Source organism: Corvus hawaiiensis, chromosome 9, assembly GCF_020740725.1.
Source record: "Corvus hawaiiensis isolate bCorHaw1 chromosome 9, bCorHaw1.pri.cur, whole genome shotgun sequence".
Classification (NCBI taxonomy): domain Eukaryota; kingdom Metazoa; phylum Chordata; class Aves; order Passeriformes; family Corvidae; genus Corvus; species Corvus hawaiiensis.
In genome coordinates, this window is record NC_063221.1 from 27,679,943 (window position 1) to 27,701,737 (window position 21,795).

At 39.4% G+C, this 21,795-nt stretch overlaps 1 protein-coding gene across 3 annotated transcripts; it reads left to right on the forward strand.

Moving 5' to 3' along the window:
* The first annotated feature begins 1,519 nt into the window (after nucleotides 1-1,519).
* On the forward strand, nucleotides 1,520-21,550 carry LOC125330209 (protein zyg-11 homolog B). Of its 3 annotated transcripts, none has more exons than XM_048313131.1 (14): nucleotides 1,520-1,608; nucleotides 7,278-7,443; nucleotides 9,815-10,569; nucleotides 12,571-12,711; nucleotides 13,942-14,118; nucleotides 14,284-14,348; nucleotides 14,927-15,026; nucleotides 15,107-15,157; nucleotides 15,682-15,843; nucleotides 15,951-15,998; nucleotides 16,622-16,819; nucleotides 16,913-16,965; nucleotides 17,204-17,301; nucleotides 19,539-21,550. In XM_048313131.1, the coding sequence occupies exons 1-14, from the start codon at nucleotides 1,606-1,608 to the stop codon at nucleotides 19,727-19,729; spliced, it is 2,208 nt and encodes a 735-aa protein (XP_048169088.1). In that variant the 5' UTR covers nucleotides 1,520-1,605; the 3' UTR covers nucleotides 19,730-21,550. The 3 variants fall into 3 exon arrangements, with proteins under 3 accessions (XP_048169088.1, XP_048169086.1, XP_048169087.1); XM_048313129.1 differs by lacking the exon at nucleotides 1,520-1,608 and adding an exon at nucleotides 2,415-2,456; XM_048313130.1 differs by lacking the exon at nucleotides 1,520-1,608 and adding an exon at nucleotides 6,290-6,322.
* The last annotated feature ends 245 nt before the right edge of the window (nucleotides 21,551-21,795 follow it).

Here is a 21,795-nt window from a genome sequence, read left to right on the forward strand (position 1 = left end):
CCGTTCTGGATGGGGCCTTTGGAAGATGAACTGCTTTTGTACCAACAATACCGTTTCTCTAAAATCCAGCTTTGAAAACATTTCAGTTTGCACAGGCTCAGTAGAAATTCCTTGAGTTTGTTAAAGTCCTTGAAGAGTCTGCTCTTGCTGGGATTTTGTCTTTGCAGTTTCTGAAGCTGATGTTGAGCCTGTGCCAACTCAACCATATGGCTGCTCCATACCAGGAATGGAGAGGATTCCTGAGTACAGCGGGGCAGGCCAAGAACAGGCACTGGGAGCAGGGGGTCAGTCTGTCACTGAAAGTTTTCACTGTCTGAGACCAGTTCCTATCATAAATTCGGGAGATGAGACATCTGGTGATAGGTAGGAGTGAATCAGTGAATTTAAAAGATATTGAAAGAACAGCCTGGAATCTTGCAAAGACATTATGAAGTGGAAGAAACATGTAATGGACTAAGAATAATAGTATGAGCTGCTTCCTTATCTAAGATAATATCTGTGTCCATAATTATATAAGTTGTTTCTTCTAAGCAGATTAGGTTTTAAAGTGGTTAAATTCAGAACATAAAGATTCTTAATTCTGTGCTTGTCAGATCCTGAGCACGTAATTTATTTTCTCTACGTCAGCAGCCTTATCTAAAGAATTAGAACTACAACTGAGCTTTGCTATGTAGTCCTCAAACTGGTAAAACTGTGTTTCATGGTATTTATAGAATCTCTTGCCATCTTGTAATGACAGAAACATAAATAATTTTAGCAACTGTTACTTAATATTTATGTGTCTTGCTGGTTTGCAAACAACAGTTATTCAAAGCTTCTGTATGTAGAATCAGCTACTCTTTTAGAGTAAACTCTATATAAAAAATAATTTTATTTGGATAGGGTATTTGTATAATTCTTTATTTGTATCCCGAAACAAGAAATAACTGTATTCTTTTGACCAACAGTACCTTGTATGTATTGGTTGGGAGACAGGTTTTCTTCACTACTACTGTATCTGAAACCTGAAATTACTTTGGATGGAATGGTTTATGTTTATGGCAAAGCTCCCCCCCAAAGCAGGCGGCAAAACCCATTGTACTGGTGTAGGTTATTATTCATATTACTAGAATAAACCAGTTTGTGCAGGAAACGCTTAAATTGCAGAGGCTTGTGAGCACGCAGCGTGAAGCTGACGCCAGTTCACGGCTGTGCGAGGTCCCCAGGGGCACAGATCTACTGCTCACCTGCTCCAGCCGGGCGCTCACCGGCGCCTCGATGTTCCCGGGTCCTGGCTCCCCTCCCGGAGCAACCAGGCCGAAGAAAATGTCCCACACACTCGTAACAAGTGAGGCCGATGCGCTCTGCTGCGCAATGGCCCCTTCTCCCCACACCTCGAGCCTTAAACGCGGACGTTGAGGCTCCGCTCACGCAGCCCAGACGAACCTGTGCTGGCGCAGCCCCTTTAAGGGAGGCGGGTTCCCGGCCGGCTGAGGCAGCATTCACTTCCAGGTCGGGGGGTAAACACGGGGGAAGGGAGGGAGGGAAAGAAAAAAAAAGAAAAGAGAAGGAGCCCAGCGACGGGACCGGCTGGCTGGGCGCTCGCCGGCGGCACCCAGCGCCGCGATGGTGAGGGGGCGGTGAGGGGCTGGTGGCGGCGGACAGGGAGGGAGGGAAGGAGGGAGGCAGGGAGGGAAGGGGAGCTTTCCGCCTGCAGCCCCGGTGTGCCGGACCCGGCGCAGGTAGCGGAGGTGACCCCGGGGAAGGGGCCGCCATGGCGGCGGCGCGAGCCCGGCTGGGGGCTCAGGCCTCCCCTCCCTGCCGCCGGTACCGCGGCCGGGCCGGGGCAGCCCCGCCGTTCGTTGTGTAACCGCGGCGCTGCCGCCCGTTATGTAAAAGGGCGCTCGGGACCCGGCGGACGGCAGCGAGGGAGGCTCGGTCCCTGCTCGGTGCTCCCTGGTGTCCCCTGGGCGCCGGGAGAGCGATGACGGCAGGCCCGGGCCCGCCGCCGTGACCGGCCCCTCAGAGCACCGTGCGGGGCCGAGCACCGGCAGCCGCCAGGGCGGAGCGGGGCAGAGCCCCTCGGCCGGCCGGCCGGCGTGAGGGCACCGCGGCGCAGCACAGCCCAGCCGCCTGTGCCTCCTCCTGCCTCCTCCGGCCCCCCTGCAGCACCTTCCCACTGGGAATTGCTTTGTCCAGGGTCCGTCTGGAGGAAGCCGTGCCAAGGCACGGTGCGTGGGCCTCGCTGAGCTCTTCCAGCACGGAGCTGCCAAAAGAACAGCCTTTCCCTGCTCTAGACAGGCCGGAGCAGAACATATGGGAGCTGTTTGGATTGCTCCTCTGCTCCAGACATGAGTGTGCATATTTGCTTTTCAAGGACTAACAGGAGCTTCCTGGGCGATCTAGTCTCATCTATTGTCATTAAAAGCCTCATTTCGGTCAATCCCCTAATGAAGTTATGTATCATTATTTTTGAAGTAGGTACATTTTGTGCCGGCTGTTCTAATCAGTGAACTAGGGTAGAATTTCATTGTTTAACTGTGTACTGGTGTCTAAATTTATGGCAAAACTTCCAGTCCATGGCATTTCTATGTACCTTTTTGCTATGCTCGCAGTGTGCTTCTCCTTAACGGCTTTTTTCCGTCTGTAGTTTATATTCGCTGTGCTGTATTTATTTATAGGTAGCATTTGTATCTCTCACCTTTTGATCTTCTAGCTAAGAAAAGCTGGGTTTATGTCCTATTCCCAACGTGCTTTTCCTCCCCAGAGCATTCTAGTAGCTGTTATGTTTAAACTGAAATGATGAAGGTATCTCTTAACATAAGTACCCCTGTGAGATCTCCCAAGTGTCTTGAAAGTGACATAATCGTTCCTTACTTTTTTTTTTATGCTTCTCCTGGCATCTTCTTTCACTGCTTCACCTTGTTTTCTTGTGGTTCAGCACACCACTCTCATTCCACTCTCTATCATTCCTAATTGATGAACTCGTATCTGAAGTTCTTAATATTAATCTTGAAATAAGTGGCCTTACTATGTCATTTTCATGTGATACTATTTAATTTTAGACCTCTTGTGATCGCTGCTGACTTCGTATCTGTAGTCGCTTTAATCAGTATGTTCCCACTTCTTGTGCCAGAATAGTTAATATTAAATTGGAGTTTTGAGCATAATCCTTCCTTGAGTCTGGCTAGTAAATCACCTACTTCAGTTTAATTCCATTTAACTTAATTTAAATAGGATAACCATAAAGCTTTCTTAGTAGCATAAATCATGAAACAGTTTATTTTTCACTGCCTTTCCATTATTAGCACTCAGAAGAATTTTGATGGCTGTTGCTTGAGTTGCTATTTCTTAATTGTTTTAAGAATGTTCATTTTAAGAAAGTTAGTAAAGTTTTGGGGCTGTGGAGAGGTGGAAAACAGCTGGGAAACATGGTACATCCAAACCAGAGAGTGAGGCTCTAAATTACCTCTTATTTTTCTGCTAATGTTTTGAGAGAAATGACTGCCACAAATTGAAAAGTCCCTAACCCTGTACCCATCTCCTCCTTTGAGAATTCAGAGAGGGAAAAGCAGGTGGGTCTGGCTTACAGAGACTTTGCATGTTTGGGGTTTGTCATACTGAGTTTGCAATTGGGTGTAAAAGTTGGGGAGCACATCATAGACATGGTTCTGTTAGAGATAAAATTGGTATCTGTTTTCCAGTGTTACATACTGGCTTACTGAGGGTGAAAAGAACCAACCAAAACAAAACACTACTGATGGGGAAAAAAAAAAAAGATTTGGTTTTTAATGAGCCTGAGAGCCAGAGCCTGTAGGAACTGAATCTGTCAGGCTGGAGTTGGTAGGATCACAACCCCTGTAATGAAAAAGGCAGTGGAATTTAGGGGTTTTGTTTATTTATTTTTTTTTTTTTTTGGAAAGCTAGATTGTAATTACTGACAGAAAACAGCAACTGTCACAACTGAAACAACTGTTTCTTATTTCTTTTTAGGTATTGTTATATAAGCAGGTGCTTGCCTGGTGATGCTTTCCCAGAGGAACAGGATTTTGTTTTGATACTCACACTTAGCTAGTTAATCTAGGCTTGTAATGTTGGGTTTAAGAATCTCTAACTTATTCCCGGTGCTTTAATATGTTGCCTTAAGCTCTTTTTGCCTTTTGACTGCACTTTAAAATATGTGTTAAATATATTCTAGTGGTATTTAAAGCTGATTCATGGAGTTCTCAAAAGAAAGTGTGGAGGATAGCGTTCTTTGGGAGAACCTTTCCAGCTGCCCTGGCGTGAGCTCGAGCTGAACTGGGAACATCAAGTTGAAGCAGGTTTTGCATTTCAGTTCACCTCTGTATTGGATTACTGTTAGAGGCTGGTAGCCAGGCAGTTTACCCCACTCCCCTGCACACTTTTGGTTTGCCTTGATTATACTGAGCACTTAAAAAGGTTTTTGTCAAAAAATAATTAATTTGAATAAGCTTTTAAAAGCCCATCTAAATGCAATTATTCTACTTTTTATGCTATTCCATAAACTAGCTAGGTTTTAGATGTGTCACATTATTCTCATAATATATGTTTTAGTTAATGAAGGCACCCCAGCTTGCATCCTGTAATGCATAATTCTGTATTTTGGGGAATTAATTTTTGTATTTGTTTCCTGGCTACTCAGTTAATTTGATGGAATGAAAGAAACTATGAGGTTAATTGAAGTATCATATAATTAAGATGACTATGAAAAAGTAAACTACCATAATGAAAGTTCCACTCAAAAACTGCTGAGTGATGTTTATTAAATTTAAAAAAAAAATTAAAATTTAAACACTGTGCAATGGTTGACACACATGTGTAGTATCTCATTAGACAGAAAGTGATCTGAAAACAAATGCCAGGTTTGTCTTCAACCCGACATTCAAAAGCAGAGCTAGAGAAAGGAACCACTTAAATTCTGACCTTCTAAGAGCTTAAATACAACTTTAACTGGGCAATATTGTCTTTAAGTAAAGAAAAGCGAGAAAAGGAATGCCTCCAGCTCACATAAAAGGCTTCCAGACTGCGTTTGAGCTGTTCTATTTCAGTAGCAGACAGTCTAGGAAATTGTTTTTAGGGTGCTTGTCACTGGACTTTATTAGATACAGATAAAAACATTTTGCTTGTCTGCCCAGGTTATCTCAGGAGCCTTTGTTTGAGGTGTTTTCTCAGTTTTTTGGCAGCAAGTTGAAGAAATATTACAAATGTCTCCTATGACTGGAATGAGTGGAGTTAATAAAAATGGAACTGTGTTGTTTGCAAGTGTAATTGATCCCTGCTTGTGGTTTTTGTTCCTTGATTGTATGGAGATACCTTGTATGAACTTCCAAAGGAATTATATAAAAATTAAACCGGCATTTCCAAAGGACAGATTGGCCACTCAGAGGTACTGGTTGAAAAAATAGTTTTCTGAGTCATATGCCAGTGGCCTATCTGCAGGGCTAAAAATTCTCATTGAAGTTTGCTCACTGATACATAAAAGTGTTTCAGCTTTTCTGGCAGAAAGGAAGGAACAGTTCCAGGAGGAATGAAGAGAGCCAGTATTGGTTTTGTCATCTTTGAGCATCAAATTAGAAACACAAGATCTCATGGGAAATGTGGATGTCTTTGCTTCAGTGGGAATGATTTTCGTACACCTTTGAATAAGGATTCTGATTTTTGTTTGACTCATCAGCTGTCATATAAGCCCTGGGTATATGTATTGATATCAAGTTTAAAAAAAAAAAAATTCCCATTTCGTATTAAAAATGTACTATTTTAAAATAATCAGGCATCGTTGCACACTACAAAGAAACAAAAGACATTCACAATTCCAAATTCTGTCCTTCCTTTTCTTATCAGCTTAAGATTGGAGGCAGCCAAAATTGAAGTTTCTGGTATGGGAGCAAGTTGCATCACAAAGTAACTCCTGTTTTTGCATCAATACAATGTAATAATAAAGCTTAAACAAATAATGAAACTTAAGCACTTAGCAAAACTGAGTTAAAGGAATGAAAGTTGCATGTCAAAAGCTGCAGAAAGAGCTTGTATTTGAATAATTTGGAGTATTTCTTTCCCAAGCCTGTACTTAAGTCTTCAGGAGCTATTAAACTGCAGTCTCTAATTGTTGTCAGTACATGATTCATTAAAGATAGGCTCCATTCCATCTTTGCCCTAATGTGGTACCTCCCAGTCCTCAAATATGTGCACCTTATTTTAGAAGACATATCTCTGTAAACTTATTTATACTTCTTCTGTATAACCTTTTACATATTTCAGTACTCCTGTGATCAGCATATTAGGCAAGCGAAGCAACAGAAGTTAAATGAGCTGGGAAAGAAAGGTGAAATGATCCAGAACTTTCAGTATAAAAGGGAAGCTACTATTTTTCCTACAGATGAGATCTGACAACAGTTGATGCTGTTATTTTCAATATTGTCTGGGGGAGTATGTACCAGTCACTCGGCCTTCTTTTGTGTGGTGCTGAGGATGATTCACACTGCTGAGAGTCATTCTTTATGTTGATTAATCTGTGTGGCTGAAAACAGTAGGTTATTATTAGACATGGAATAAAAAAACCCTTTGAGATTTTCATGTATCAGTATACAATCTCAAACTCTGAGGGAAGAGATCAAGTTTATATTCTGCCTTGTCCTTTGTACCCAGACTTCTGCTATAAATGATTCCCAGGTGCACAGCGCCTGGAAGGAGGAAGAGGATTACTGTAATAGATGTTAGTTTATTGCTGCACAAAATTTGGAATTAAACCAGTTCTTTTTGGGTTTCCTTTTTTGATCTGAAGCTCTAGCTGCCCGTTTCAGTATCAGAAATTGCTCCCATATCTGCAATTTATCCGCAGTATCTGCATTTCTTACCTAGGTTGGTAGTAAATTTCTAATATGGGTTGACTTAAATGAAAGATTAAAAGAAATATTTTAAATCCAGAAGTAAAATTTGATTTTTAAGTTGTCTTTCAGTCTGTTTTGATTGATTAATTCCCAGTAGACATAAATTAAAATTATTTTTCAGCAATTGCTTTTCTTCCTCTGGGAACACAAGTAGGGTTCAAGCACAGCAGACGTGACTAGATGTGGTTCTGGGGTGACAGGGGAAGGAGGCTCCCATCAGTTTGGCCAGTTGTTCATTGTGTGACCTGACTTTGTGTGCCTCTGAGGGAGACGTCTCCTCTTGTAATATTTGCCAGACTAACAAAAAAGACATTATAGAGTAATGGAAGGTTCATAGAAAGAATGACTTGACTAAATCTCCTTTGTTTCATTGTGTTTTGCATATGACAGGAGGAAGCTTCTCCGTATTCTTTACTTGATATCTGTTTGAATTTCCTGACTGCCAACCTAGAGAAGTTCTGCACAGAAAGGCAAGATGGAACGTTTTGCTTGCAGGAGCCAGGAATGTTCCCTCAAGAAGTGGCTGATCGACTGCTGCAGACAATGGCATTTCATGGTAAAAACAATCATTTGTGGGTCATTGGTGAAAATATTTCACCAGAATGTGCAGTTCTGCTATATTTTCTGGTAGAATCTGCTGCTGCAGCTGTTAAAACTCTTCTGTAATCTCTTAACAGAAAATTTTTGTTCTTTTTGCTTTTCACAGCTTCAGCTGAGCTTTGCATTGCCACACAAATCTAAATAGAAAGCTCTTTGTCTTGGTTTATGATTTTAATGTTCCTTTAATTTAACATTCTTTAATCTTCTTTCAATCACTTCAACAACAAAAAAATTGATTCTACTAGCAACAATATCTCTTGAAGAGCATTTAATTGAATGTTTTTTACTGTGTGCCCTTGTAATTAAGCTAGAAAATAACCTTGTGATTCATTAAAAGTTTCTCATCTCTTTTAACACTTTTATTGAAATGGAATTATTTGTTTGAAAGCACTCAGTTTTAGAGCAGTATAAACACCTTATGGTATTCTTATATTTTGTGTACTGGCTTACTGGTTCTCTGTCAGCACATCTCTGAGGAGAGGGCTGCCCTCTTGTTTGCTTGCTTTAAGCATGATAAAATTTGTATAATAAAACGTCTTACCATGAAAAAATGAATGTACAGAGTATGCTAGAGAAGAGGTAAGAGACCCGTTCCTTGAAATCTTGGAGACTCTGTTAAAAAATGAGACATGACACTAGAAAAATTACTGTAAACAGACCAAATACCCTGTCCTATACGTGCAGATTTTATTTGGGTCCTCCTGGGCAAGTACTGGTGTTCTGGTTTTCTCAAGTTGTTCTGGTCAGAAATAACAAAGGAATGGTCCTAAAAAAAGATAAGCTCAAAAAAAAATTAATCTTTAGTATACACTACTTTCTGATAAGGAATTATTTAGAGTAGTCCCAAGAAATCAGATTCAAGGAAACCGAATTACCAGAAACTTATTACCAGTGCTGGCAATGGTGAAGACACTTCCAGACACCAAAATGTCACAAACACAGAGGGTGCAGGATGGAAAAAAGTGCGTGGCAGGAAAACATGGTGTGGCTAAAGTAGGCCAGGGAGAGAGCTTTGGTCCTTAAATGAAGAGATAAGCAAAAATGAAGAAGTAAATTTAGTGATACTTTAACTAAACTATAATTGTATTTATTGCTTTTACTTTTTCTGCTGCATACCAGTTGTTTCATGCCATATTTTTGCTTTCCCCACAAAAGAGGAGAGTAGTCCCCTGACTATTTGGTCAGAAATGCCTGAACCATTTGCTCCTTAGAAAGGTCTGCAAATCTTAATATTAATTTGCCTTTGTCACAGAGGCAATTACTAGTCCATGAATTAAATCCAAACTGTAGTGGCAATGATGTTATTATTCAAATATATTGGATTTTTATTTAATTTTCTTTGTTAAATATGTGTGAAGATACAAGATTAAAAGCCAGGAGTGTTGACATTTATAACCCTATAGAGCAAAATTAGGGCATGTTCTTCCTACTCCTTTTGTGTGGATGCTTGTGCAACTGTACCCTTCTCATGGCTTTTTGTAATCCTTCTATTGATAAGACACTAAGATTTCATATTGGTATATTCAATGCATTTTTGATAATTCCATGGAGGGAACTCAATGTATTGTTTCAGTTAGGACGTTGCCAGTGTTTTGCAAGAAAAGGCTACTTAGGCTTTCTTTCTACAGAGTAAAAAGATACTAAACAAGATTGTTGCTTTTTCTTTTTTTCACTGCTGTCTTCTTCTCCTTCCCACCCTTTCCTTGCCCTCCTCTTTCTATTCTTTGAATCACTTCTTAGGTTTCTTTCTCACATTCAGCTTGTTTCTGAGCAACACTCCTACCTTCTTCATATAGGACTTAATTAGCTTAATTTAGTATTGATCCTACTTATGAATTCAATCAAATGCTAGATTGTTTAGTTAAAGCAAGATGAGAATAGGTCATTGATAGGTGGTGCATTCTTGAGGTTAATGGAACTGTGGCCAAAGGAGAATCACACTGAGAAATTTTGAAATTCTGTTTTTAGCACACTTCTAACCAGTTCAATGAGAAAAATACAGCAAATGAGGGCAGCAGTCTGATTGTTTTTGAATCATACCCATAATTTATTTAGTGTGTACCATTTTCTGAACTAAACAGGTAACTTGCATTTACTGCTTCTTAATTTATCTGTCCTATTCTTAAACCTGGAATTTTCCAAACATGACGTCATAGTCTTCAAAGTGGAATCTCTAATGTAAGATTTTGGAATCGGTGTCATAATGATCCAAGGCAAACTACTTTGTAATTAATCTTCTCTGCTAACACTTGGTACCCTTTGGGTTCTTAATGTTGAAGTGGTGTTGTGTAACACTGGAACCAAGCACTGATGCTGTTTTCCAACAGGGCTTCTGAATGATGGAACCGTGGGCATCTTCCGAGGCAACCAGATGCGCTTGAAACGAGCCTGTATCCGCAAAGCCAAAATCTCAGCCGTGGCTTTCAGGAAAGCCTTCTGCCATCACAAGCTGGTGGAGCTTGATGCTACGGGGGTAAATGCAGATATAACAATCACAGACATTATCAGTGGACTGGGCAGCAATAAGTGGATCCAGCAGAATCTGCAGTGCCTGGTGCTGAACTCACTGACTCTTTCTCTGGAAGACCCCTACGAGAGGTGTTTCAGTCAGCTGTCCGGGCTCCGCGCGTTGAGCATCACCAACGTGCTGTTCTACAATGAGGACTTGGCAGATGTTGCTTCACTTCCCAGGCTGGAAAGTCTGGATATATCCAACACCTCCGTCACTGACATAACAGCACTCCTCACCTGCAAAGACCGGCTCAAGTCTTTGACCATGCACCACCTGAAATGCTTGAAAATGACCACAACGCAGATTCTGGATGTTATAAGAGAACTAAAATACCTGAATCATCTTGATATTTCGGATGACAAACAATTCACATCGGACATAGCTCTTCGTTTACTGGAACAGAAAGATATCTTGCCTAACCTTGTGTCTTTGGACATTTCTGGAAGAAAACATGTCACAGATAAAGCTGTACAAGCATTCATTCTGCAGCGGCCCACAATGCAGTTTGTAGGACTGCTAGCTACTGACGCCGGCTACTCAGAGTTCCTAACAGGAGAAGGAAACCTGAAGGTTAAGTGGGGGAATTAATTTCACTGAAAAAATACAATGTGTAGGGAAAATAGAACTAATCATTTGTAACAACTGTGTGTCTGTGTTTTGGAAGGAGGCTGTAGGTTCATTTTTTTTTAGCTGTTAATTTTAATTACTGGATTTAGGTGAAATTCCTACTTAATTTTGATGCAAACTGCTGAAGTTACATAATACTGTATATATACATATACTTGTAAGAAGCATCTGTTTTCTGTGCCTTTTCAATGAACCTTAGATCCTGATTTAGCATATCTAAGGGAGCTGAACTTTGTCTGGTCTGAATTCACTTACTGGGATAATATTCTCTGGATTCCAGACAGTATCTGGCATAAGTCAGCTTTGTGTAAGGGGTGGAGGTAGAATTTGCATGAGCTTTGAGCAGGTCGTGATTAACACGGTAGATACAATAAAGCTGAATAACTCAGCTGCTGTTACGCTCCATCACCAGTGCTATTTCCTCTTACGATATTTCTACCCATCTTGAAAGGTCTTCTGGTGATGAATACAACACCTAAGAAGCAATAACTTAGGAAAGACTTCCTCTTCTTCAACAAACCCTCAATTACTTAGCCCCTTACGATGAGATGATGTTTTCTGAAGTGCATTTATTTATCTTTTTGAGGCAGGCAACAAGACATCATTCCCTGTTCTGTAGAATCCAAATGCAGTTATTGGAGAATGAGTGGGTTAGAATTAATTTTAAAAAATACGTTTTAGACATGTCAGTGGTATATCATCTTTGACACTGAGTTTTCTTTCCTGCTGTGCCTTGAAGATGTTGGAAGCTGCAGAAGGAATGAGGAAGAGAGCCTAATGTGTCCATAGTTTAGTGTGTCTCCTGTGCAAGTTGAGTTTTCCACTTCAGTTTTAAAATTCAAAATGCTCTTGTTATATGCAAGCGGAGTAACACAGCTACACGATTTGGTATTTTTTTTCCCCTGAAATATTTGACAGTTGTTAAGAGCCAGGTCTCTTGAGTACTTAGTTGTCACAGCTGATAGCAAAGTGTCTGAATGTTGAAATGCATAGTTGGAGAAAGCAAGTTCCCGTTTGGTGTGATGAAGTACAGCATCAGGAGGTTATACCTCATGTTTGGTATAAAATAATACAATGTAATCCCTGCTGTTCAGAATGCGTGCTTCATCGAATTGTCTGTGCCATGAAAAGGCAGGAAGGAAGAAGGTTCTAGTAATGTGAAAGTCACAATAGACTTGTGGCAGTGTGGTTAGCAAAATGCAGTTTGCATTATTTCTTTTTTTTTTTTTTTTTTGGTGGCCTAAATTCATTAGTAACTCTACTGAAATATTCAACTGCTTAGTCTAAATACTGTTTAAGAGTAAACAAGACACAGAACTCTTGGAAACAGCAGAGGTAAAATATTACTGTCTTTACAGCAGCCCTGTGAAATTTGATTATGAACACTAGGCAGATATTATAGCTGAGAACATTAAGCCAAGTGGAAATTTTTCATGTAGGGTATAATTGGCTGCACAACATGTCAGTAAACAGGGTTGCCCTGTTCTAATCAGTGGAGAGTATGAAACAAAATCCAAGATGGTATCAGTTTGCTCAGGCTGTAATAGATTCCTGATATCACAAGTTTCAAAGAAATATGCCTGTATACAATACTGAATGCACAGAATGTGACACTTTAATCTATGAACATTTTGGTTTTTTTGTATGTGCCATGTTAAGTAGAACAAATTGTGCATGCTGCCCTAAGAATTTTAAGAAACAGTGATTGCAGCAATGATTGATTAAATAGTAGGACTGAGGAACAAACCATCTTTGGTTATACATCTTACAGTTATAAACAGAGAAAATAATAAATGGAAAATAGAGCAGGCTGGCAATCATTTACTTACTAAAGGACTTGGCCAAATCACTGCCTTTGAAACTGCAGCTTTGCATTTTTTGAGAATGAAACTTTGAAAGTAAAATGATGACATCTTGAACTAAAGATTATTTCTGTGTTCACAGGTGTCAGGAGAAGCAAATGAAACTCAGATTTCGGAAGCACTGAAGCGTTACAGTGAACGGGCCTTCTTTGTGAGAGAAGCACTCTTCCATTTATTCAGCCTGACACATGTAATGGAAAAAACTAAGCCTGAAATTTTAAAGGTAAAATAATAGTTTTGATGATTCTCCTGTGCTGTTCCTGATCTCATTCCCAATACCCTGATATAAATTAGTTTATAAGCTTTTAAGTTTTTGGTTGTGTTTTGTAAGATTCAAATTGTAATGTTAAATAAAAATAAAGAACTATTTAAACAAGAGTGATGTAGAAGATGCCCTGTAGTGTTTTATGTTAGGCAAAATTGTTCTGTACTAATGGAAATTATCTAAATTTAGTAGCGTGTAAATTAATTTTTTCACATAACGTTGAATATGATATGAAATATTCTTCAGATGCTGAATTCTGTCATTAGATCATATCTGTTTGGGTTCAGATCAAAGGTCTGTCCAGTCCTATTCACCAGACACAGCAGTGCCTTCTGCTGATGCTCACAAAACAGTAATAAGGAAAGAATTCAGTGACAGTTGTCTCTACTATCACCCTCCAGTGTGGTAACAAGTGAATGGATATTGTTAGTGTTCTGTATGGGGCTGTAACCTGGAGCCTAGAAACTTCCTTAGAAATCCATTCTAGGCATTGGTTTTCCATGTCTAGAACAACAGTGGTGGTTTGTTTTGTCGTGATCCTAAGAAGAGGCACCAGTAGGACACATGGTTTTTCTTTTTCTTATCCTCTTTGATCTTGAACAAGTGGCCTTAAATTTGCTGGCATCAATATCAAAAAGACTTTGTCAGTCAATAATCAACAAGAAAAATATTATTATTAGGTGATTAGTAGGTGAGATCACAATCAACATACATAGACAAAAATGTGATTCAGGAGGAAGCTGCAAAAGATCTATCCTGATCTAGCAGCTCTGGATGTGATTTGAAATGTCTCATCACCAAACAACAAGCCACTACATCGCTATCATTGCACTGCAGACACTCTGTCCTGCTTCATTCACCTCTGAAAGGGTTTGGTGATTGCATCCCAGACTGGGTCTTTCTAGGAATTTCTTGCAATCTGTGCAGCCTCTTCTTTGAGAGGTTGCTACAAGCTGTGCAAAAGGACTTGGAGCAGTAGAAACTGCCAGCTTTGTATCACTGAGCAGAAGGAAGTGTTATTCCTTGAGAATTAAAATTACACCAGATGGATTTCTCACTCAAGTACAAGGGAGGCAGGAATTGGGTGCTGTGAGTCATTGTTGTGGCCTCAAGCAGGAGGCAGATTGTTCTTGAGGTCTGTGTGCAAATGTGTGAGCAGCTAACGTGGGCCAAACTGCTGTGTTGCAGCTGGTGGTGGTTGGCATGAGGAACCACCCGCTGAACCTGCCCGTGCAGCTGGCAGCGAGCGCCTGCGTCTTCAACCTGACCAAGCAGGACCTGGCGGCCGGAATGCCCGTGCGGCTCCTGGCAGACGTCACTCACCTGCTCCTCAAGGCCATGGAGCACTTCCCAAATCATCAGCAGGTACAAGGCAAAACTTCTCTGCTTTCTATGGGATTCTGTCTTGTGGGTCTTAGCAAAAGGTTTCTCCACGTGCCAGACCTCATGGAAAAATGTTTAATGATTCATAGCAAGAAAGTGTTCTGAAATGTGTGTTCTGATGAAGCAATTCTTTTTCATTTCTCACAGCTGCAAAAGAATTGCCTTCTTTCACTATGCAGTGACAGAATCCTTCAGGATGTCCCATTTAACAGGCAAGTTTTAGATGTTAGTTAAAATGAGTTGTAGCATTGCAGAATATTTTTCTTCAGAAGCTTTGTTTCTGGTCCCAGTTTTGCTCAGTTTAAATCATTCCAGTGTGCTGAATTTATCTGGCCTATATTGTTTTAGGCCTGTTGACCCAAATACATACCATTGAGTATAGGTCTGAAAAAATCCTTTGCTATACAGGGTTTTTTTACTTCACCTGGACGGGTCTGTCATCAATTGCATGTAACAGAAATCAGGATTTCTCTGGGGTTGCTTTTTGCAGACATTTTTCTACTCAAATGTTTTGTCCAAATACTTTGAAGTGTGATGATCTGATGTTTCAGAAGATTGTGCCAAATTTTTTTTCCTTTCTTGGAAGCAATTCCTGTGCACTCTGATACATAATTAGAAGTCAGAGACCCTAAGTCAACATCTTAAACCTGATAGAGGCTCATACAATACCTCCAATTTCACTATCTTTCTACTTTTGATGGAGTGAAGCATACTTCTGTTGTCTGTGTACATCTTTCCTTTACTAAGACTTACGAGACTTATGAAAATTAATTTTATTTTTAACCTCCAGGTTTGAAGCAGCCAAACTTGTTATGCAGTGGCTGTGTAATCATGAAGATCAAAACATGCAAAGGATGGCTGTAGCCATAATTTCCATTCTTGCTGCAAAGGTATGGAGTTAAGCTTTGGGATGACAGGATAACATTTCTCAAGTCTAAAAAATTGTTGATTTGGTTTTGTTTGTTTCCAGCTTTCAACAGAGCAAACAGCTCAACTTGGTGCAGAACTCTTCATTGTTAGGGTAAGTCAGATACTTTCCTGCCATCCCAGCTGTTCATACTGGCAGTATTCCTGAAGATACAAAGTAAACAGAAAGAGATAAAATTCTAAGAACATATTAACATGTATCCATGTGAAAATTGTTTAGAATGTAAGCAAGAGTGGAAAAAATTCACACAATTAATGCAAAGTAAAATAGCAAGACATATCTTGATTTGAAATTCATTGTTGAAGGTAAAAGATGCTCAGAAGGAGAATATTTGAAGTAAATACTGCTGTAAAGGTTCAGAGTTCCGTGGATGGCTTTGTGCCATCTGTAATAGCCCTACACATGTAATTTCTATGAAAACAAAGGAATTCCTTTAGCAGGCAGCCAGTTCAGAGGGGAGGTAAAAAGTTTAATAGCTGTTAAATTTTGTATAGTTTGACTCTAAACATATAGATCTTTACTCTGCATATAAATGACAGCTATGCATTGCCCAGTTAGTGCAGAAAGAAGCAGAGGAGCTAATACATACATTGATATTTTGATATTTTTCCCCCTAGCAACTTCTACAAATAGTTAAACAGAAAACAAATCAGAATCTTGTAGATACCACCCTCAAGTTCACACTGAGTGCACTTTGGAACCTCACTGATGAATCTCCAACGACGTGTCGGCACTTTATAGAAAATCAAGGGCTAGAACTTTTCATGAGAGTCTTAGAGGTGAGGAGGGGGAGCTTGGTGGTGGATTATCAACACAAGTTTATAATTAAAGCTGTGTCAATAATAATCATAAACGTTTACCTGGTGTTCATTTCTTTTATCCACAGTCTTTTCCATCTGAATCATCCATCCAACAGAAAGTTCTTGGACTTCTGGTGAGATGAAAAAAGAAAAAAAAAGTCTGAAATATGTACTTTTAAAATTTAAATTTGAAAGGGTTTTTTTTTTACTCTATGTTAATCTGAAAAATTCCCTAATATTTTTTACGTTCTTCTTTAATCCTTGTAGTGTATATTATTCACAATTTGTTTTTGGACTCTTCTATGTTTCTTCAAGAGTTATATTGAAGTTGATGGTTACAGTAAATAAAAAGAGCTTTTAAGAAAGGAGAGTGTGGCTTCACATGAGTCCAAATGCAAAAAGTAGGTTAAAAAGTCAGTGGAATGCAGAATTTTGCACTGCTGAAATTTTTTGAAATTGTGCTTGACAATGTTAAAAACAACCTTTGATTTAGTGTAATCTACCTGTTAATGGCATAAAATCACTTACAAGAAAACCTCTTTGTTTTGAAGCAAATCCCTGCATTAGACTGGAAAGGTTTCCTAAAGCAAAAGTAGTATTTTGGCATGTGGTGGTCAGCTGGATGTATGGAGGTCTCATCTGAGTGTTTATATGTGTCTACTCACACAATATAGTTCAAGTTTTTGTTTGTCTCCCTCACGCAGTGATCTTTGTGTTGACGTTTTCTCTTTCTTTACGATTATTTTCCCCATTCCAGAATAACATAGCTGAAGTTAAAGAGCTCCATTCTGAATTGATGTGGAAGGACTTCATAGACCACATCAGTAAATTGTTGCACAGTGTGGAGGTGGAAGTCAGCTACTTTGCAGCAGGGATTATTGCTCATCTGATATCTCGAGGAGAGCAGGCCTGGACATTAAGTCGCAGCCAGAGGACATCTCTCCTTGAACAGCTGGTACAGAAACGATGGTGAATTTTATCATAGTCTTTTATATTTTTTTCAATGTTTGTATTTAACAATCAATGTTCTTGGTTCTGTATTTTACAGCATACTGCCATTTTAAATTGGCCAACCCCAGAATGTGAGATGGTGGCTTACAGGTAAGTATTGTCTTGTAATCAAGAGTTTGGAAAACAAAAAAAAAAGCATACCACGTATCTATTATATCTGATTTTTGCTAGCAATTCTCTTAAACGAGTTTTAGATGCAGCAGACCAGCCTCTTAATGTTTATCAATGTCCCCTGCAGTTAACATATGGCTGAATGAGCAGACATGTGACCTCTGAAGTAATAATATTTAGTAGTAAAGCAAGTAACTGTTTCCTTTTTTTTTAATAGGTCTTTCAATCCGTTTTTTCCACTGCTTGGCTGTTTCATGACACCTGGTGTCCAGTTATGGGCAGTGTGGGCCATGCAGCACGTCTGCAGCAAAAATCGTATGTATTAAGAGAATATTACCCTTAAAATTCTCTTGTTTTGTATGTTAGTCACTAGCATGGAGTGGGAAAAATAAGAATTTCTGGGGTATTCACTCCTAATCATCTGAGAAACTACATTTGGGGCTTGGCTAAATGTGGCAGAAAGAGAGTAGTAAAAGTTCTTTACATCTCTTCTATTTACTGCAATTTTACTGTTAGATGCATAGTATTAATTCCAAAATGTGGATTTGTGAAGATTTAAGTACATTTTTTGCTTGCACATGTGTTTTTATTCAAATAAAATATGCAGATACTAATGATAGGCAACAAATTCCCTTTAAATTAAGAACAATGACCATAGCAGGTAGCAGTGTCTTACTAGTAGAACAGAAGCTATAGTTAGTCCTCATCTCTAATTGCTTTTTTGCACTAACTTGCTGTGACGCAGAAGTCACTTTCTTAACCTGTCTTTCCTATCTGCAAAATGAGAAGTAGTAATGCACAGGTGTTGGAAAAGGAAATAAATCCCCCAACCATAACTAAATGTAGGAGGGGACTAACCTTCCTGGCTTTTAGTACTTTTTTTTTATTTCTTTGACAGAAATTTTTGGCATGCATATGTCTAGATAAAGCAGATTTCTTCTGAAGTATTGAAAGTGTTTTCCGTGCCAGTTTTCAATCTCCTTGATGGCAGCATATCTAGGCTTGTTTATCTCTGTCCCATAAATCACTGTTTCTGCAGGGATAAGGCATCTATTCAGGACCAACCAATAACATGACATAATAAAAATGCACACACAACACTGTTTTGCTGCTCTTCATAGAGCTCATAAATATAATGAGCCACTGTTCCCAGGGTGCTGTCCAGAAATCTGTGAAGGTTTTCACATTGAAGTCAGACTGTTCTGACAAAGTTGTTTTACTGGTCAGACTCTGGATAACAGATTTTAATGTCTCTTTGTGTCTCGGTCCTGTTAACTTAGTGTTGTCCTATTTGTTCTATTTATTTTTGGTATTTTGTCTGCCCTCACCTCTGAGCTTTTAACATGCTACTGCAGTTTGTATTGGCCTACTCCTGATCTGAGGCCAAGGCAGAATTCCTGAAGTTTAGTTCTGATGGTAATTGATGCCAGAGGCTTCTGGACAAAGTTGCAAAGAAACCAAATGTTTGGTAGCAAATGTAATAACCTACTCTGAGAGAAAATGTGTTTAATTCTGAAATATGAAGTATTTGGAAGGAAAATCTTCAACTTTTGGTGCTTGGCACCAAGAAAGCTTTTAGTAATCTTGGAGAGGAGATGCTTTTTATTTTGATCCACTCCTACAGATGACAGTGTCAAATAGTCTAGAAGTAATTGGTTTTAAATTTTTTGTGTATTTTTTCTCCTTCTTCTGGTTGTCTGTCATAGTCACTCAATGAGGTAACCTAACTAAAATATAAGTAGCACTGCAGTAAATGTGATCCCCAGTGAAATGCCCAGTGTCAGCATTTAAACAAGTCTGGTGTTGCATCACTGAGATGAGTGGTGAAATTGGGCCCATCTGAGGTAACGCCCTGTGGGTTGCATTACAGTCATCCTGACCTTTCCATAACAACTTCTGGAGCTTGAACATTACATTCACCATACAGCTCTTTTTATAGCTGTTCCCTGCTCTTAATAATGCTGCAGCTGATGGAGATGTGATTTCAACTTATTGAATTCCAGAATGTAAGTGGAAAAATCCCTGGAAAGGCATTCATAGCAGCTTATAACTAATTAGAGGCCACCATCAATATATTTGGCAAACTATTGGAAGGAACTAGTTTGTATTCACTCTCCAAGCCTGGGCAAGTGATGTAGTGTATCTCATACCGTTTTTTGGTAACTGTTCTGTACCAAGGTTTTTGGGAAAGGTGCTGATATTTACATGGATACTCACAGACTCTATAGTGCATTTGGTTCCCATTTCTTCTGGTTTATGTGCACTTTAAATGTGCACAGAGGAGGTGGGGGGAAGAGAGAATACATATTACAGAGCACTTTCCAGTCAGCTGACACAGACGTGGTAGGAGACCTGATTACAGTTGGAATCCTGCCCAAATACCTCTGTTGTGTTGTCACTTGTTGAAGTATTGATGCACTTCTGTGGACACTTTAGGGAATGTCTTAAATACTGCCTGGAGACAAAAGTGAATTTGAATCAGTGTTTACAGTATCTGCTACCTTTACCCTAGATAATTCTGTTTTTAACTCCCTTTTTATAATCTATTACAGCCGCCAGATACTGCAGCATGTTAATTGAAGAAGGTGGTTTGCAGCATCTGTACAACATCAAGGAAAATGTCCACACTGATCCCCATGTCCAAAGGATTGCAATTGCCATCCTGGATAGTTTAGAAAAACACATTATGCGCCATGGGAGACCACCACCATGTAGGAAACAGCAACAAACCAAACCAAACTGAAAGCTGCAGGTAGAGGAGTGTAAAGTATTGTCTCTGTAATAATCCTCTCTGATATGTGTGTAGTTGGAGTAACTTATAATATATTGGTCACCATTAAAGTGATTTGCTGGTAACTGTGGTACCCAAACCATGTGTGGTAACCTTGCTGAACGTCACCTTTAATGGCAACCTCGTACACAACTTGTAAAGGGTCACAGCTTGAGCTGGTCATGCCTGTAGGGCTAGTGCTGGCTACCAGGAGATGGAACTTGTACAGATTGATATGCACAGCTGAAAAGAAGACTTCAAGGAGTATCTTGTTTTGTGGCTTCTGGGCGAAAAGGTTATTCCATCCCTGTGACTGCTGTTCATAACACTGTTCACCAGTTTGGTGTTTGAATAGAACTGTGTGTGGTTGTGAGATCAACACTTACAGATTAAAACAAAAGTCCATGCATGCAGGTGACAGAGACTTGTAACTAAGGCGACCAAAATGTCCATTGTCTCTTAGCCCTTCTAGACCCAAATGGGGTCTTCAGCTTCCTTTTCCTTTTGCCTGCAAGCCATGTTCTTTTGTTTTCCTTACTGCTGGAACGATGCCTTTTACATTTCTCCAGAGTCCTCCCTGCTCCTGTCAAGGTGGGGACCAGCATCACATTCAGGGAAAGGGGAAACCCACTGAAGTAAAGCAGTAGAAACAGAACTAAAATGCGACAGTACTAAAAGGATGTTTGAAAATTTACATTTTAAACCAAGAATGGGGTTTTGTTGTTGTGTGACTACTTTTGGTTGTGTGTGATATCTTTCTTTTGTTTTTAGAATACTGATGGGGATAGGAGAAAGCTCATTAGAGCAAAATAACTGACATGACTTCATCATGGAGGGGGTTGCATGTACTCATAGAAGGCTGGGATATTTGGTCACCTTATTTATAAGAGACTAATGATTGCTCTCATTTTCTGTAAATATTCTGTCAGTATTGTGCAGTGAATTATATTTCCAAGCCGTCACAGTGAGTACAAAATATCACCCAATGTTCTATGTAAGCCCTGTGTCAATTGCATTGTTTTGTGGAGTGTGAAATTTTACATAAAGATGCTAATTGTATCAACTTTTTCTTTCTTGGTTACCTTTGGGTTTCAAACCATGTGTTGAATGAAACATATTGCACAGTGTACAGATGCCTGATACAATGCAAGTGATGGAAGCAAACTGCATGTCCATTCAAATTGAATTTAATTTCAGGTGTTGTTTTTGTTTATCTGCTTAGTCTCCCTATTTCCATGGCAACTGGTTGATATTCAGAGACTTCTGTAAATATTGGATAATTGAATTTAAAAAGAAAACTTATGTTTGGTACCTTACTAGCAGAGATGGCTTCTTCATGATGACCATATTTTACTATTTTTAAGTCCTTTCCCTCCCAACTCCCATCCTTCACATAAAAACACCACCTCTAATCTTCAATAACCTAATTATTATGTATTTCAGCAACTTCAAAAAGGTACTGATCCAGTAATTTAATCAGTGTTGTGTAATTGTTTTTTGTACAAGAGTATAATTTGGCTGGCATCATTTTCGTCTGTGAATCTGATTATATACTGTTTTCTCAATTCCAACAGAAATTCAGCTGGCTGTAGCTTTGAATTATGAAGGTGGTTTAAAAATTAAAAACACCCTACAGGCTTTTACCCACCACCCTTCTGAGATGTCTGCTATGGGACTTCTATGGAATTTCCATTACATGAAATGGAAGACAAAACTTGTCAAAATTGGTGTCAATAGAATAATATAAATCAATTGCTACAAGATTTTAAAATAAAGATGACAACTCTCCTTACAGTGCTGTCTTTTCCTAATAACAGGAGAACTTGCTGAAGCAACTTAACTTAAAAAAACCCCCCATAATCTACTCCTCTGTGCAGCACAAAATGCAGTGATGATACTGGCATCAGGCCAGGTGTCTGGGAGACATGTCACTTCACGAAGTTCTGCAACAGCAAGCACAGAGGTGCTAAATACCCATTTTCTTTTGCTCCCCCATGCTTCAGGCAATTAGTGAGCAGAATTCTTTAAAGCTGAAAACT

What these genes read in the sequence shown, in the direction of transcription:
- LOC125330209 (XM_048313129.1), top strand. Translation starts at nt 2,430, where the DNA reads ATGAAGTTATGTATCATTATTTTTGAA. An exon ending in TATGTATCATTATTTTTGAA is followed by an intron (nt 2,457 to 7,277) that starts GTAGGTACATTT and finishes TGCATATGACAG; the next exon opens with GAGGAAGCTTCTCCGTATTC. An exon ending in AGAAAGTTCTTGGACTTCTG is followed by an intron (nt 15,999 to 16,621) that starts GTGAGATGAAAA and finishes TCCCCATTCCAG; the next exon opens with AATAACATAGCTGAAGTTAA.